This window comes from Balaenoptera physalus (genome assembly GCF_965194825.1).
Source record: "Balaenoptera physalus genome assembly, chromosome: 4".
In the NCBI taxonomy this organism is placed as follows: domain Eukaryota; kingdom Metazoa; phylum Chordata; class Mammalia; order Artiodactyla; family Balaenopteridae; genus Balaenoptera; species Balaenoptera physalus.
Genome location: NC_138891.1, coordinates 26,079,525 through 26,093,784, shown reverse-complemented (window position 1 = coordinate 26,093,784; position 14,260 = coordinate 26,079,525). Strand labels below are relative to the sequence as shown.

Genomic DNA, 14,260 nt, shown 5'->3' with positions numbered 1-14,260 from the left:
TTATGGACTAGTTAAGAGTATGTTGTATGAGATAACATATAATGTACAATATAGAACTGTTCATGTAGGCAATATGATGTAGGAGTTAAAAGCCTGGGATCTGGAGTCAAATTCCTCAGTTCAAGTCTGGGTTCCACAATTTAATAGCTGTGTCACCTTGAGCAATTTACTTGATCACACAGTGTTCAGTTTTCTCATCTGTAAAATGCAAATAGTACCTACCTTGTAGGATCAACGTGTGGATGAAAGGAGTTAAAACATGTGAAGAAATAGATATAGAAAGTGAATATTACCTATTTTGATAATTACTATTAGCAGTAATAATCTCATTGAGAATTTACTATGTGTCAAAACCCAAATTTATATTACCTCAGGTAATCCTTAGAACAACTCTGTAGACTAACCATAATTGTTATCCCTACCTCAGAAGGTTTTAGTAATGCCCTAAAGTCACATAACTAGTAAGTGGTAGAAACTGGATTTAAATGCAGGTGTGTCTGAAATATTCTCTCACAGAGAAAGTTTTCATAAGAGAATTCGAAATATCTACATTCTCACTGTCATTAAAATTTCGAATATCTGATTTCTCGTCTTTTTAGTCATGCTCACAACCCTAGAACATTTTTCAAGAAACTAATTTAAATACGTGTGAATATCTAAGCAACAGTCTATTGGTCTGAGAGTCAGTGGTTTCTAAGGACCCTTACAGTCACTTTTAGCGATTCTACCGTGGTCCAGTTCACCAATTTTTGTGTTTCCTCCACTAGGATTTAGAAAAATCAGTCAATTAAATAATTAAATACAATTTAGAAGCTATAGGGTGGCAAATGATGACCAAAACAGATAATTTGCATTCCATGGGTTTGGTAAACATAATCTCATGAACAGAATAGCTTTCTTTGCAAGATCAAAATGTAACTGTTTCAGGATTCATTTTCAACTGTGTGTTGAAGTTACAGGTGCTCTAAACCTAACAGTGATTCTCTACCTGGTGTGGAAGTGTCCTGACACCACCAGTAGTAGAGACTCATCTATTGTAAAGTAACTGGTTGACTGAGTGCCCGGTGAGTGGCCAGTATCCTTCTCATCACAGTGACAGACTTGACATTTGAACCCTTTTCAGACACCCTAGCAGACAAAACAGTAAAACTGAAAAGCAATCCATTTACAGATGTCAACCCAGCCACTATATTTGTGGGTATGACTTGCTATGCCATATTTCACAGATAATTTTTTATATCCTTGAGATTTGTTTTCACTGAAGTACACTATAAAATGTTCTTTTACCTTTTGCCAGGTGAATAAATTGTGATATTTGGTACAGTGTACTGAGAACTAGCATGGCTACAAATCGGCAGACTAGTGGTAATTTGTGCATCATGCTTATTCAGGAAGCCCATTAGAATGTCAGCTATGATGGCATGGGTTTACACAGGATTCAAGTTGATGTTTGAAGATCATATTTTTCTCTTCAACAGGTTAATTATGTATGGCTTTGTGAAGGCTATGGTATATGCTGACCAGCTGAAAAATGGAGACTTTCACTTCACTGACTGTTTGTTTTTTGGTTCACTGATGTCTGCTACAGATCCAGGTAATTGCCCAAATAATATGTTTCCTTCTTTCTAAGAGTCAAACATTTAAATTGAATTTTTCTCTAATGACCATCACCCGAGTCTACATAATAATATTCCTTATTCCTTTTCACTTGCAGTTGACATATCTGTTAGTGATTACAAAAAAAAAAGAAAAGAAACAGGTGAATATTCTAACACCTCTCAAAAAATAGTTCTGAAAGCAATTTCAGTAATGGGAAAGACTCTTTAAAATTCATTACTGTTTATTTCTGTAGAATATGTAGCCATTTTGAGCTGTGGTCCTTAATTTCTCTCTATTTAACTTTCTTCTTTCAAAAATGCTCTATTGAATTAAATGGTAAAAAATAATTTTTTAAATTGTTTACTATGTAATGTTTTAAACATATTAAACGTAGGGAGAATAATAAAAAGAATAATCATATACCCTTAAAATTATCTAATTATGATGATTATAAAATATGGCCAATGTTTTTATGTATACCCTTCTACACTCCTTCTCGCTATGACTGAATTATGTTAAAGCAAATCCTAGACAGCATATCATTTTATTTGTAAATGTTTTGAAAAATGACCATTGTCATTATGAAACCTAAAAATATTAATAATCTTTTTTAATGTTATCAGAGAGGTAGCCTCTGTTCATATAGCCCCAATTGTCTTTTTGTCATTATCATTATTAGTTTGTGTAGTAATTTGTATAAATTAGGACCCAAATAAGGGCTACACATTACAATTGATGGATATGACTATTGAGTTTCTTTTAATCTATATGTTCCCCTTCCATCTTCTATTTTTCTTGTCGCTTATTTGTTGGAAAAAAAGGCAAATTGTCTCATGGTTGAATTAAATACGGTTGCTTAAAATGTTCCTCTAGCTTCTGTATTTCTTGTAAACTGATGGTTAAATCTAGAGGTTTAATCAGATCAGCATTCATCTTTTTTGGCAAGATTACTTGCTTGCTATGAATCTCTATAGCATCACATCAGGAAACACATATTGTTTAGTGACTCACCTGTCAGCCTGATCCAACACACTACTGAATTGCTACTCCACCAAAGACCACCAGAACACACCTGTAGTTGAACAAGGTGTGTTTATTACATGTAATGAAGAGAATGCTCACCAGAGGAGCCATGAGACATCTCAGACAGTGTTAGAAAGAACTTGTTATAGGACTTGGGCTTATGCTTGGTGATTTTAGGGAAGGCTTAAGGAATTGGAGCTTTGCTCTGGATTAGATGCTGTCAGAAAGCATGAGTGATTGGGCATTTTAGTAAGTCTTATCCAGCAGGAGGAAAGACTGAATAGAGCCTAAGGCTACAATTTGTAAAGAAGCAGCGCCACTTATAATAACCAAGATAAGGATGTTGTGGTTTGGACAGTGTTCATTTTTTGTGTTTAGATGTGATTACACGGTAGGCTTGTTTTTTGTCTTGATCCATCATGGTCACAGAGTAAATTTGTCTGATGTTTTCTGTGAAATTGTTTACACTCAACAAGAGAACAACAAAACCCAGCTGATAGTACCAGGCCAGTTCCCGTATACTAGGGGCTGCTCTTCTCTTTCTTAGAATGGCCCTCTGACCAGCAGTATTGGCACCATGTGGTAGCTTGTTTTAAATGCAGAATCTCAGGCTCAACTCCAGAACTACTGAATCAGATTCTAGAATTTAATATCCTCAAGTGGTTTATATGCACAGTAAAGTTTGAGAAGCTCTTAATGTTAGACGTCCCCATTTTACCTAATGGCTTTAGTACCTGTTGATGGTTATGCTTAGTCTAGTATTTGTTAGGGGTTACAAACTAGTGGTATGCTAATTCTATCCTACATTTTGCATGTATTAGCTGGTACTCTCCTGAAAGAAGCAGTTTTCCAGATCAACTATTTGAGTACCCTGTGATAATTATTTGAACAAAAAATCAGGATAAATTATGTATTCTTTTTGTTTATTTACTAATGTTCTAATTTTCAAAATAATGAGTTGTTTCTCTATCATCTCCCACATATGATCAAGGAGGTGGTTTGGGGCTTTTTTTAAGTATCATATCAACACATGGATTTAAACATAGTTGATATGTTTCAATCTACTATTGTATTTATACTTTTTGATCAAAATATTCCATCTTTTTTTTTTTTTTTTAAATATTCCATCTTTGACAACTGGGAGCCTCTTCAAGTTTCTCCTATATCCTTTTGCCACAAACCCAATAGTCTTTCATAGATTTCTTCTTTTGGAGCAGGACTAAATGTTCCAACCTTATTTTGTATGTTTCCTGTACCCTGACTTAGAACCAGACATTTCTCTAAGAAGACGTGGTTCTTTCTAAGAGGGAAATTTATTTAGAGACCAAAATGTGGGCACTGGGTGTTTTCATTACTATTGTATTGGTCATTGTTTCTACATATTTTTATTTGTTTTGAAGGAGAAATAATATCACAAATTCATATTAATATTGTTACTTCCAATTTAGGATTATAGAAATTTAACTTAACTGCTTTGAATTTATTTTGCATTTAAATTTTTCTTCTGCCTACTTTTCTTCTTTCTATTACATTAATATAATTTCTTACTTCCTTTAAATATATATATTTTCAAATTTACAATACACATATTATTACTAAAAATATGATTATTGAAAACTGCTTAGATTTCATTGTGGTTCTTTTTAACCTTTGTGTATACACCACTAGGATAAACAGTTAAAAATTACTCTGTTTTAAGAGCTCTTGAAATAATCCTCTGTGTGGGTAAGCCACAAGTCAATTATACAATAATGTTCGTTTCATTTTGCTTTTAATTTTTGTTTTAAAATTAGATTAAATACCTACAGAATTGCAAAATGAAAACCATAGGACAAAAGAAGAGAAATCTAGCTTCTAGACCTGTCCTCTCTATCCTAATTTTTCAACCATTTTGGTTGATTTTTAGTTTACGCTTCTATTTTTATTTTTTTAACATCTTTATTGGAGTATAACTGCTTTACAATGTTGTGTTAGTTTCTGCTGTATAACAAAGTTAATCAGCTATACGTATACATATATCCCCATATCCCTTCCCTCTTGCGTCTGACTCCCACCCTCCCTATCCCACCCCTCTAGGTGGTCACAAAGCACCAAGCTGACCTCCCTGTGCTATGCGGCTGCTTCCCACTAGCTATCTATTTTACGTTTGGTAGTGTATATATGTCAGTGCCACTCTCTCACCTCATCCCAGCTTACCCTTCCCCTCCCCGTGTCCTCAAGTCCATTCTCTACATCTGCATCTTTATTTCTGTCCTGCCCCTAGGTTCTTCAGAACCATTTTTTCTTTTTAGATTCCATATATATGTGTTAGCACATGGTATTTGTTTTTCTCTTTCTGATTTACTTCACTCTGTATGACAGACTCTAGGTCCATCCACCTCACTACAAATAACTCAATTTCGCTTCTTTGTATGGCTAATATTCTATTGTATATATATGTTCCACGTCTTCTTTATCCATTCACCTGTCGATAGACACTTAGGTTGCTTCCACATCCTGGCTATTGTAAATAGTGCTGCAATGAACATTGTGGTACATGTCTCTTTTTGAATTAGGTTTTCTCAGGGTATATGCCTAGCAGTGGGATTGCTGGGTCATATGGTAGTTCTATTTTTAATTTTTTAAGGAACCGCCATACTGTTCTCCATAGTGGCTGTATCAATTTACATTCCCACCAACAGTGCAAAAGGGTTCCCTTTTCTCCACACCCTCTCCAGTATTTATTGTTTGTAGATTTTTTGATGATGGCCATTCTGACTGGTGTGAGGTGATGCCTCGTTGTAGTTTTGATTTTCATTTCTCTAATGATTAGTGATGTTGAGCATCCTTTCATGTGTTTATTGGCAACCTGTATATCTTCTTTGGAGAAAAGTCTATTTAGGTCTTCTGCCAATTTTTGAATTGGGTTCTTTATTTTTTTGATACTGAGCTACATGAGCTGCTTATATATTTTGGAGATTAATCCTTTGTCAGTTGCTTCGTTTGCAAATATTTTCTCCCATTCTGAGGGTTGTCTTTTTGTCTGTTTATGGTTTCCTTTGCTGTGCAAAAGCTTTGAAGTTTCAGTAGGTCCCATTTGTTTATTTTTGTTTTTATTTCCATTTCTCTAGGAGGTGGGTCAAAAAGGATCTTGCTGTGATTTTTGTCATAGAGTGTTCTGCCTATGTTTTCCTCTAAGAGTTTTATAGTGTCTGGCCTTACATTTGGTACGCTTCTATTTTTAAATCTAAGCAAACAAACATGAACACGCTCGACTATATACTACTGCACACATGGTTCATCACCTTGCTCTTCTTTAATTAACAGTATTTTGAAGAGTAATCCATAGCAACATATAAAGAGTTTTCTCATTTTCTTTTATAGTTGCAGAGTACTCCATAGTTTATTCAACCAGTTGCCTGTTAATGGACATTTGGGTTCTTTTTTGTCTTTAGCAATTATTAATGGTGTTACAGTTAATAACTTTAAAATTAATAGCTTTCCACATTTTGCTCCTGTTTCTTTGGGATAGATTTGTAGAAACAGGTTAAAAGGTATTTGTAATTTCCTAGATGCCAAATTCCTCCCCATAAAGTTTGTACCATTTTGCATTCACACCAGCAACATATGACAGTATCTGTTCTGTACAGCCTTGCCAATGCAGAATTCTGTTACAGTTTTGGGTTTTTGCCCATACAATAAGTGAGGATTTGTATCTCTCTGTGGCTTGACTTAATATTTCTCTTAATATGAGTAAGGTTGAACATTTGTTCATACGTTTAGGGAACATATGCATTTTTTTTTTTCTGAAAATCAAATGTTTATAAGATGCCCTTTTTCCAGTAGCGTTGTTGGTCTTTTATTTTTCATGCTTTAGAAGCCCTTAATATACTAGGGATATTAACCCTTTGTCTGTAATATAAGTTACAAATATTTTTTGCACATTTTTGTCTGTTTTATTTTGCTTATGGGATGGGGGAGGAAAAAGCCTTTTTTAATGTATGATGTTGACCTGCTTCCTGGAAGAGATGAAATGAAAGTATGTCTCAGATTTAGAACCCGTGGTGTCGATTAGAAGATCAGAGTCCCAGAGTGGTGTACAGGGATAGACCATTCCATCTCCAGGCATAGAGAAGACCTGGCCACTAGGTCTGTTCATTGCTGGAATATTTCATGCTACCTCCCCCAACCCCAGGGAAATGCAGAAGTCCCTTGGCATCCACGGAAATGGGGCCTCAAGTAAATTATTTTCAATCCATCAGTGATTTCTAGTTAGTTCAAGTTACTCTCTTCTGCCATATATGGATACTTTGCTTTTCATGGTCAGGTCCCATTTTAGGTCACCTGTGCACAAATCTGCATTTTGAAAAGCATTGCATCCATTGTTTCTTGGTCCCAATGCTAATGGCCAAGTTGTTGTATTTTATGGAGTGATTCAGCCGGCTCCAAGTGTGTTGTGTTCAAGCTTTGCTCCTTCTGTGACTAGCGATATTCCTGAGGTTATGTTTACATGACACAGGAAAACTGATTGAAATAGAAAAAAAAAATCTAGCTCAGTAAGATGGTTATTTATCTACATTGTATCAAACAACTGAGCTGACTGAATTTTTTAAAATACAGAATTGACTCACAGCCATAACGAGAATCCTGGGAATCAAGTCCACTTTCCAAGTCTGGCACAGACCAGCTGAACAACTTTGGGCACCCCTTAGCCTCTCTAGATTTTATGGGTTATTGAAAGTGGAAGATATTCGATCTCATCTTTTCCAACCCCTTCATTTTACAGATGAAGAAACTGACTTTTCATCTGTAAAATGAAATGTTTCGACTAGAGCCCTTTACAGCTCTAACATTTGGCACTTATTTCTGTGAGACTGCTTTTTTGGTTTTTTAAAAATTTTATTTTAAAACAAGATTTTGTTTTATAATAGTTAAAAGTGAACCCAAAGCCCTCCACTCAGACATTTGGGGGTTCTGACACCAACTCAGCAAATGTTAGAGAAGATCTCACATAGCAGAGACCCACACTTGAACAGGAATACTTAAGCTCCCTTTTCTTCTGGGAGCTAATTGTTATATTCAAACACACTGAATCTACTCTCTGCTAAATTGGTGCAATTTAAGATCTTCAACAACCTTTAAACACCTAGTTAATCTTACCCCACAATTATTCATTTATTGCCTAAATTATTGTGACTCACTGATTTATGAAAGAGAACCTATGCTCTCCAGGTCTGATTTTTCTTGGTCTTCTTTAAATTAATTCTTTCCCATTTAGCCTTAGCTAAATCTTAGTGAGGTATTATTAACTATTCATATTTTTCTTTTACAGTTACATATTTAGACTTAAATCTAATTCTTCCTGCATATTTCAGACTGGCTTCAGCCAATTTTCAGTTTACCTTCAGTTCGGGTGATTTAGATATTATTTGATTGATTTAATTTCCTCCTTTCCTCACTGATGAAGATCTTGCTGATGATGTAAATGTCATCAGCATCCCTTAACAGAAAGAGTGGATAACTAAAGGCAGAGCCCCCAAAGAGACCATGTATGATAAACTGCAGGGTATGGGAAGAGAGAAGTACTTGCAGGGCTTGATCGATGAACCAGTCCACATTCAATTTCCCTGATTTTTGCCTTTTACTTTAATCAGAACCCAAAAAAAGCTTCACATTTGACATTTAGGTGTTATATCTCTGCATTCTCTCTTAGTCCAAAGCAGTGTTGCCCTCTTCTACCCCGCCACTTTTTATGCTATTGACTTGTTGAAATCGGTCAGCTCTATAGGACATCCCACATTCTAGATTTGTCTGTTCACTTACCGGTGGTGTCATTTTTTTTTTTTTTTTTTTTTTTTTTTTTAAATTATTTATTTATTTATTTATGGCTGTGTTGGGTCTTCGTTTCTGTGTGAGGGCTTTCTCTAGTTGCGGCAAGTGGGGGCCACTCTTCATCGCAATGCGCGGGCATTTCACTATCGCGGCCTCTCCCTTTGCGGAGCACAGGCTCCAGACGCGCAGGCTCAGCAATTGTGGCTCACGGGCTTAGTCGCTCCGCGGCATGTGGGATCTTCCCAGACCAGGGCTCGAACCCGTGTCCCCTGCATTGGCAGGCAGATTCTCAACCACTGCGCCACCAGGGAAGCCCCGGTGGTGTCATTTAATTGTTCCTGTATTTCCATTTTGAAAGTTAGTTCAAAAAATCTTGATTAGATTCAGGTTCACCAGTTTTGCAAAAATGCTGCATAGGGGATGCTGTATAGGTCATGTTGCATCATATCAGAAGTTACACCTTCTCTGGGTGTTGACTTTTAGTGATGTTAAGTGTGATCAGTTGGGTTCAGGTGGTGACAGCCTGATTCCTCCTTGTGAATTTTCCCATGAAATTTTCATGTAATAGTTTCATCCATTGATGCTTATTGTCTGAACCTATTAGTTTCATTAAGATTGACAAAATAGTGATTCTTTTCTAATTTTGTCATTTCTTTCAAATTATTAGCTAGAATTATTATTGCTGCAAAAAATCCTATGTTATTACTTTAAACCAATCCTTATATCATCTAAAAGGAATGAGTAGACAATATCTGGATCTTTGGTCAAATAAAGCAGCTGTAAACAAATTTCCATTTTAAACATCTGGCTTAAAACATAGCCCCAGTGCCATCATCACAACTAAAATATTAACAATAATTTTTGTGGTAGGCAAAATCATGGTCCTCCACGGACATCCATGTCCTTATCTCCAGAACCTGTGACTATGTTACCTTACTTTGTTAAAAGGGCTTTGCAGATGTGATTAAAGACCTTGCAGTGTGGATATTACCCTGAATTATCTGGGTTGGCCCAATCTTATCACATGGGTCACTAAAAGCTGGAGAATCTTTTCTGGCAGTGATCAGGAATAGATGTGACTATGGAAGAAAGACACAAAGAGATAAAATTTTTCTGGTTTTGAAGATGGAGGAAAGGGGCTACTAACCAAGGAATGTGGAGGGTGGTCTCTAGAATCTGAAAAGGACAAGGAAACCAATTCTCTCATAGAGCTTCCAGAAAGGAGTGCAGCCCTGCTGACACCTTGACTTTATCCCATTGAGACTCATGTCAGACTTCTGACCTCCAGAACTATAGGATAATCCATTTGTTTTGTTTAAAGTTTGTGATAATTTGTTACAACAACAATAGAAAACTAATATAATTGTAAGTATTATCAAATATATAGCTAGATTTAAATTTCTCAAATTGTCTCATAAAATTTTTTATAGCTTCTCTATTAGACCAAGGATCAAGACAATGTCTGCACATTGCTTTTGGATGGTATAAGGAGTAATTTAAAATAATAAAATTGTAGATTTTTTTTTATTAATTAATTAACTTATTTTTAAATTTTTTTTTACTTATTTGTTTTTTTAACATCTTTATTGGAGTATAATTGCTTTACAATGGTGTGTTAGTTTCTGCTTTATAACAAAGTGAATCAGCTATACATATACATATATCCCCATATCTCCTCTCTCTTGCGTCTCCCTCCCACTTTGCAGAAAGAGACTTTAGAAATCATTTAAGATAACACTCTTATTTTACAAAAGAGTGAACTAAGGTTTAGAGGTGAATTACTTGACCCTAAGACAGTCATGTCAAAACAACATTATAATCACTCTGAAAAATTCATGAAGGTCTGCAGTGAGTTCTGGGAAAGTGATGGCCTTAACTTGACTTCCTTGCCTTTTATTACTCACTCTAATCTACCTGATTTTGCTAAAATCAGATAGAAGCCTCTATGCAACTGAGTGCTGGTGAAGCAGTGAGCCCACCACAAGTGAAATAACAAGCACTGAGCTTTCTCTACCATGAGTAGCATGAGCATCTAGATGCCGTCTTCACAGATGTTTTTAGATGGAGACTGGAAAGCTATGAATACTCAACAAAGGTTTGGGTTTGCAGAAGTCCGTGGATCTTGGTGATGGAAAAGGGGGAATAGGTTGACCCACTTGATTCTGTATGAGTGAACTTGGTTTCCTTGATTATTGGGCAAAGGTGTAGCCTCATCTAGCTGTCTGAGGGTAGCCCACATTCTTCTACACCACTGACCTACTTTCTGCCACTTATGGGACTGCTGTCTTGGAGGGTAGTCCAACGAACAGTCTTAAGCCCCAATAACCCAACAAAGAAAAATAAAAACACAACATGGCCTTTCAGTAGCCTGAGATAGGAATCAGTCAAAACAAACAGAACACACACACACACACACACAGAGAGAGAGAATAGATTCCTGAAGTAGTCAGAGGACAATTTGAACAACATTTTTATAAGAAAAGTTAAGAGGATCAAGGGCAGATAAAATTCATGATTTTTCCAAGTAAGCAATTGAGTAGATAAATCAAAGGATGATGCAGTTAAGACCTTCCCTTCACAACAGATAATCATCTGGCCCAAAATGTCAATAGTGCCAAAATTGAGAAACCCACATTAGCTAATTTCTCGGGTCGGGTTTAGACCCTTAAGGAAAGACAGCACTGGGAATCCATCAGCCCCAGGATTTGTATGGAAAGAGAATGACTAAGATTCTCGTCAATTCCTTATGCCAGGAGATCTTTTGTACTGCCTGATATTACTCCCATGAACACTTGTTCTGGTGTCTAGCTAATTGTGTATGCTTAGTGTGGCAAGGAGCTGAGCAATAATTACTCCATGGAATGCAAGTGAGCCAAAAGGGTGGCGCTTATTTTGTTTTTTTCTAATTTGTCTTTTCACTGCTGTGTATAGCTGCCCTTTGCTGGAGTCTTATGTACGTAACTTTCCCAACTCCCTCACCTCCCTTCCACAAGCAGCAATTCAAAACAGACTTCTTTCTTCCTGGGGATTTCTCATGGCTTTTGTTGGTATTGTTATTATTGTCTGTTAGCTCCAATTCCATTTTCTTTGTATACTTTCTCTATCATTGATTTAGGGGAGGAAGCCAGTAGCTTACACTAGCTCATCGTCTTGTTGATGGGAAGAACACTATGATAAAAATGCCACTTTTTTTCAAATTAATATAAAAATTTAATGCAATTCCCATGAAAACCTAACACTTTAAAAATTTGGAACTGGATAAAATTATCTTAAAGTTTATAAAGTAGAATAAAAGCATGAGGGGAACTGCCTAACCAGATATAAGAATAAACTACAAAGCTATTATAATAAAACTAATATGGTATTGGCCTAGGAATAGGGAGACCAGTGGAAAAGAATAGAGGATCTAGAAACAAGTCTCAGTATAAATGGGAATTTGAGGGGTGATATTTCAATTCAGTGTGGAAAAGATTGTGTATTTAACAAATGATATTTGTAAAATTGGCTGGCTATCCATTTAGAAGACATTAAAATTGGATACTTATCTACCATTTACAAAAATATACCTAGAAGAATTAAAATGTAAATGAAAAAATGAAGTAAAAGAACTTCTGCAATAAAATCTGTACATTTATATTTGCAGATTATAGATAAGGAAATTCTTCTTAACAAAGAATGGAAACCTGGAATCTACAAATAAAGAATAGACATACTTGACTATATAAAATTGTTTTAAAACAATTTTTAAATTGCTTAAATTGTTGGGGAAAAAACATTTAAATATAGAGGACAGAGTATCATTGTCTCTAATATACAAAGACACTTAAAAAGGACAATCTGGCAATAACTAACAGAAAAATGGGCAAAGACAATAAAGAGACAATTCATAGAAGTGCAAATCCTCTTGGGCCTCAAATGTGAAAAGTTATTCAAACTCATCAGAAACCATAAAATGTAAAATAAAGTAACAGCATATCATTTTACCCCTAACAGTTTGGCAACAATTGTAACAGCAAGTAACAGTCATTGCTGTCAGGGAGGCAGGGAAAAGTGGACTCTTACACATTTCTAGTGGAAATTTAAATCATCAACAGACTTTTGGAAATCAATTTCGCAACAGCTATTAGAATTTAAAATACATAGCCCCTTCTCCCAGCGATCTGACTCCTGGGAGGTTGTCCCACACAAGTAAAAAGACTGGTTCTTAAGGATATATGGACAGGGATGTTTATTGCAACATCTTTTTAAGTGGAGGGGAGAAAAAAAAGAAGCAAAGTGAATCCTATCCATAAGGGAATTGTTGGATAGGTTGCAGGACATCTACACGATGTCATGTAGCCATTAAAAAAGAAAATTAGTGCTCTTCCAGCTGACTTGAGAGCTTTCCAGGAGGCACTGTTGACTATGTAAAGCAAAATGCAGAAAAGTATATATATGATTCAAATTTTTTAAAAACAACAATCATTTCCATGTATTTATGTATGTACATTATGTATATAAGTACATTTATATACATAAATATACATAAATACATGGGAATGCCTGTATTTGTATTTACATATATATGTATAAAGCAAGACTCATGGGGTATAACTGTAGAAACGGCTTTTTTTCTCCCATTGCTCTTTTAAAAGTATTCTTTAAAAGACTACTCCTTTCCCACGTGGATGAAAACTTTTGGTCTTTAAGTTGCAATCAGAGTCTCAATTCAGCAATGAATATGTCCAATATCATGTAATATTGCATGTTTTCAATTTAATTTAAGACTTTGCCCCACATCTCCTAGCCCGTTGAAGGCAGGTTGGTTGGGGTCTTCTTTCTCACATGCCTCATCTACCCCTTGCTAGATGCAGTTCCTGACTCCTACAAGATGCGGGCAGAGATGAAGTAAGGAAATTTTTTATTTGATTAACGATAAGCCACCATTAGAGCAGCTGGACAGCCACATCCCTTTAGATTTCTCAGGCGAGAGTCAACCAATATTCCACTGTGTTCCCCAACTCCAGGGGTCACATCTTAAGCTGTCTGATGGTCTAGGCAAAGATCCTTTTCTTTTTTTTCTTTTTTTTTTAACATCTTTATTGGAGTATAATTGCTTTACAATGGTGTGTTAGTTTCTGCTTTATAACAAAGTGAATCAGTTATACATATACATATGTTCCCATATCTCTTCCCTCTTGCATCTCCCTCCCTCCCACCCTCCCTATCCCACCCCTCTAGGTGGTCACAAAGCACAGAACTGATCTCCCTGTGCTATGCGGTTGCTTCCCACTAGCTATCTATTTTACATTTGGTAGTGTATATATGTCCATGCCACTCTCTCACTTTGTCACATCTTACCCTTCCCCCTCCTCCTATCCTCAAGTCCATTCTCTAGTAGGTCTGTGTCTTTATTCCCGTCTTGCCATTAGGTTCTTCATGACCTTTTTTTTTTTTTTCCCTTAGATTCCATATATATGTGTTAGCATACTGTATTTGTTTTTCTCTTTCTGACTTACTTCACTCTGTATGACAGACTCTAACTCCTTTTCATAGGCTTGAGATGAGGTCAGACACCCCCAGCCCTCCCCATGTGGGAGTGTGAGAGTCACAATTCACAAGTAGCAGAACACCATTCACAAATCTTAACCTGCTAGGCTAGAGTCTAGAGACCCTTTCACATTCTTAAGGTAGGTGAGAGGTTTAAAGGAATCATGTAACTGGTTTTTGGATAAGTACTTTAAAATTGTGCATCTCACTGTGGAAAATGTTATTTTATTCTTTTCTCCTCAGTTTAAACTTCTGATTTAATCTGTTACAAATGTGTGTGTATGTGATTAATATAAAG

General features: G+C 35.9%; 1 protein-coding gene and 1 long non-coding RNA gene across 23 annotated transcripts in view; one reads left to right on the top strand and one right to left on the bottom strand.

Annotated features, from left to right (window-relative positions):
• The window catches only part of SLC9A9 (solute carrier family 9 member A9), a 683,127-nt gene that overhangs the window by 301,126 nt on the left and 367,741 nt on the right, over positions 1-14,260 (top strand). For all 21 annotated transcript variants that reach the window (XM_082461227.1, XM_082461222.1, XM_082461225.1 and 18 more), the window contains one exon: positions 1,479-1,594. In XM_082461227.1, the coding sequence (XP_082317353.1) occupies positions 1,479-1,594 (116 nt within the window). The remainder of the gene's footprint in view (positions 1-1,478; positions 1,595-14,260) is intronic.
• LOC309660550 overlaps positions 1-14,260 on the bottom strand; it is a 192,673-nt gene that overhangs the window by 73,762 nt on the left and 104,651 nt on the right. The window lies entirely within an intron of this gene.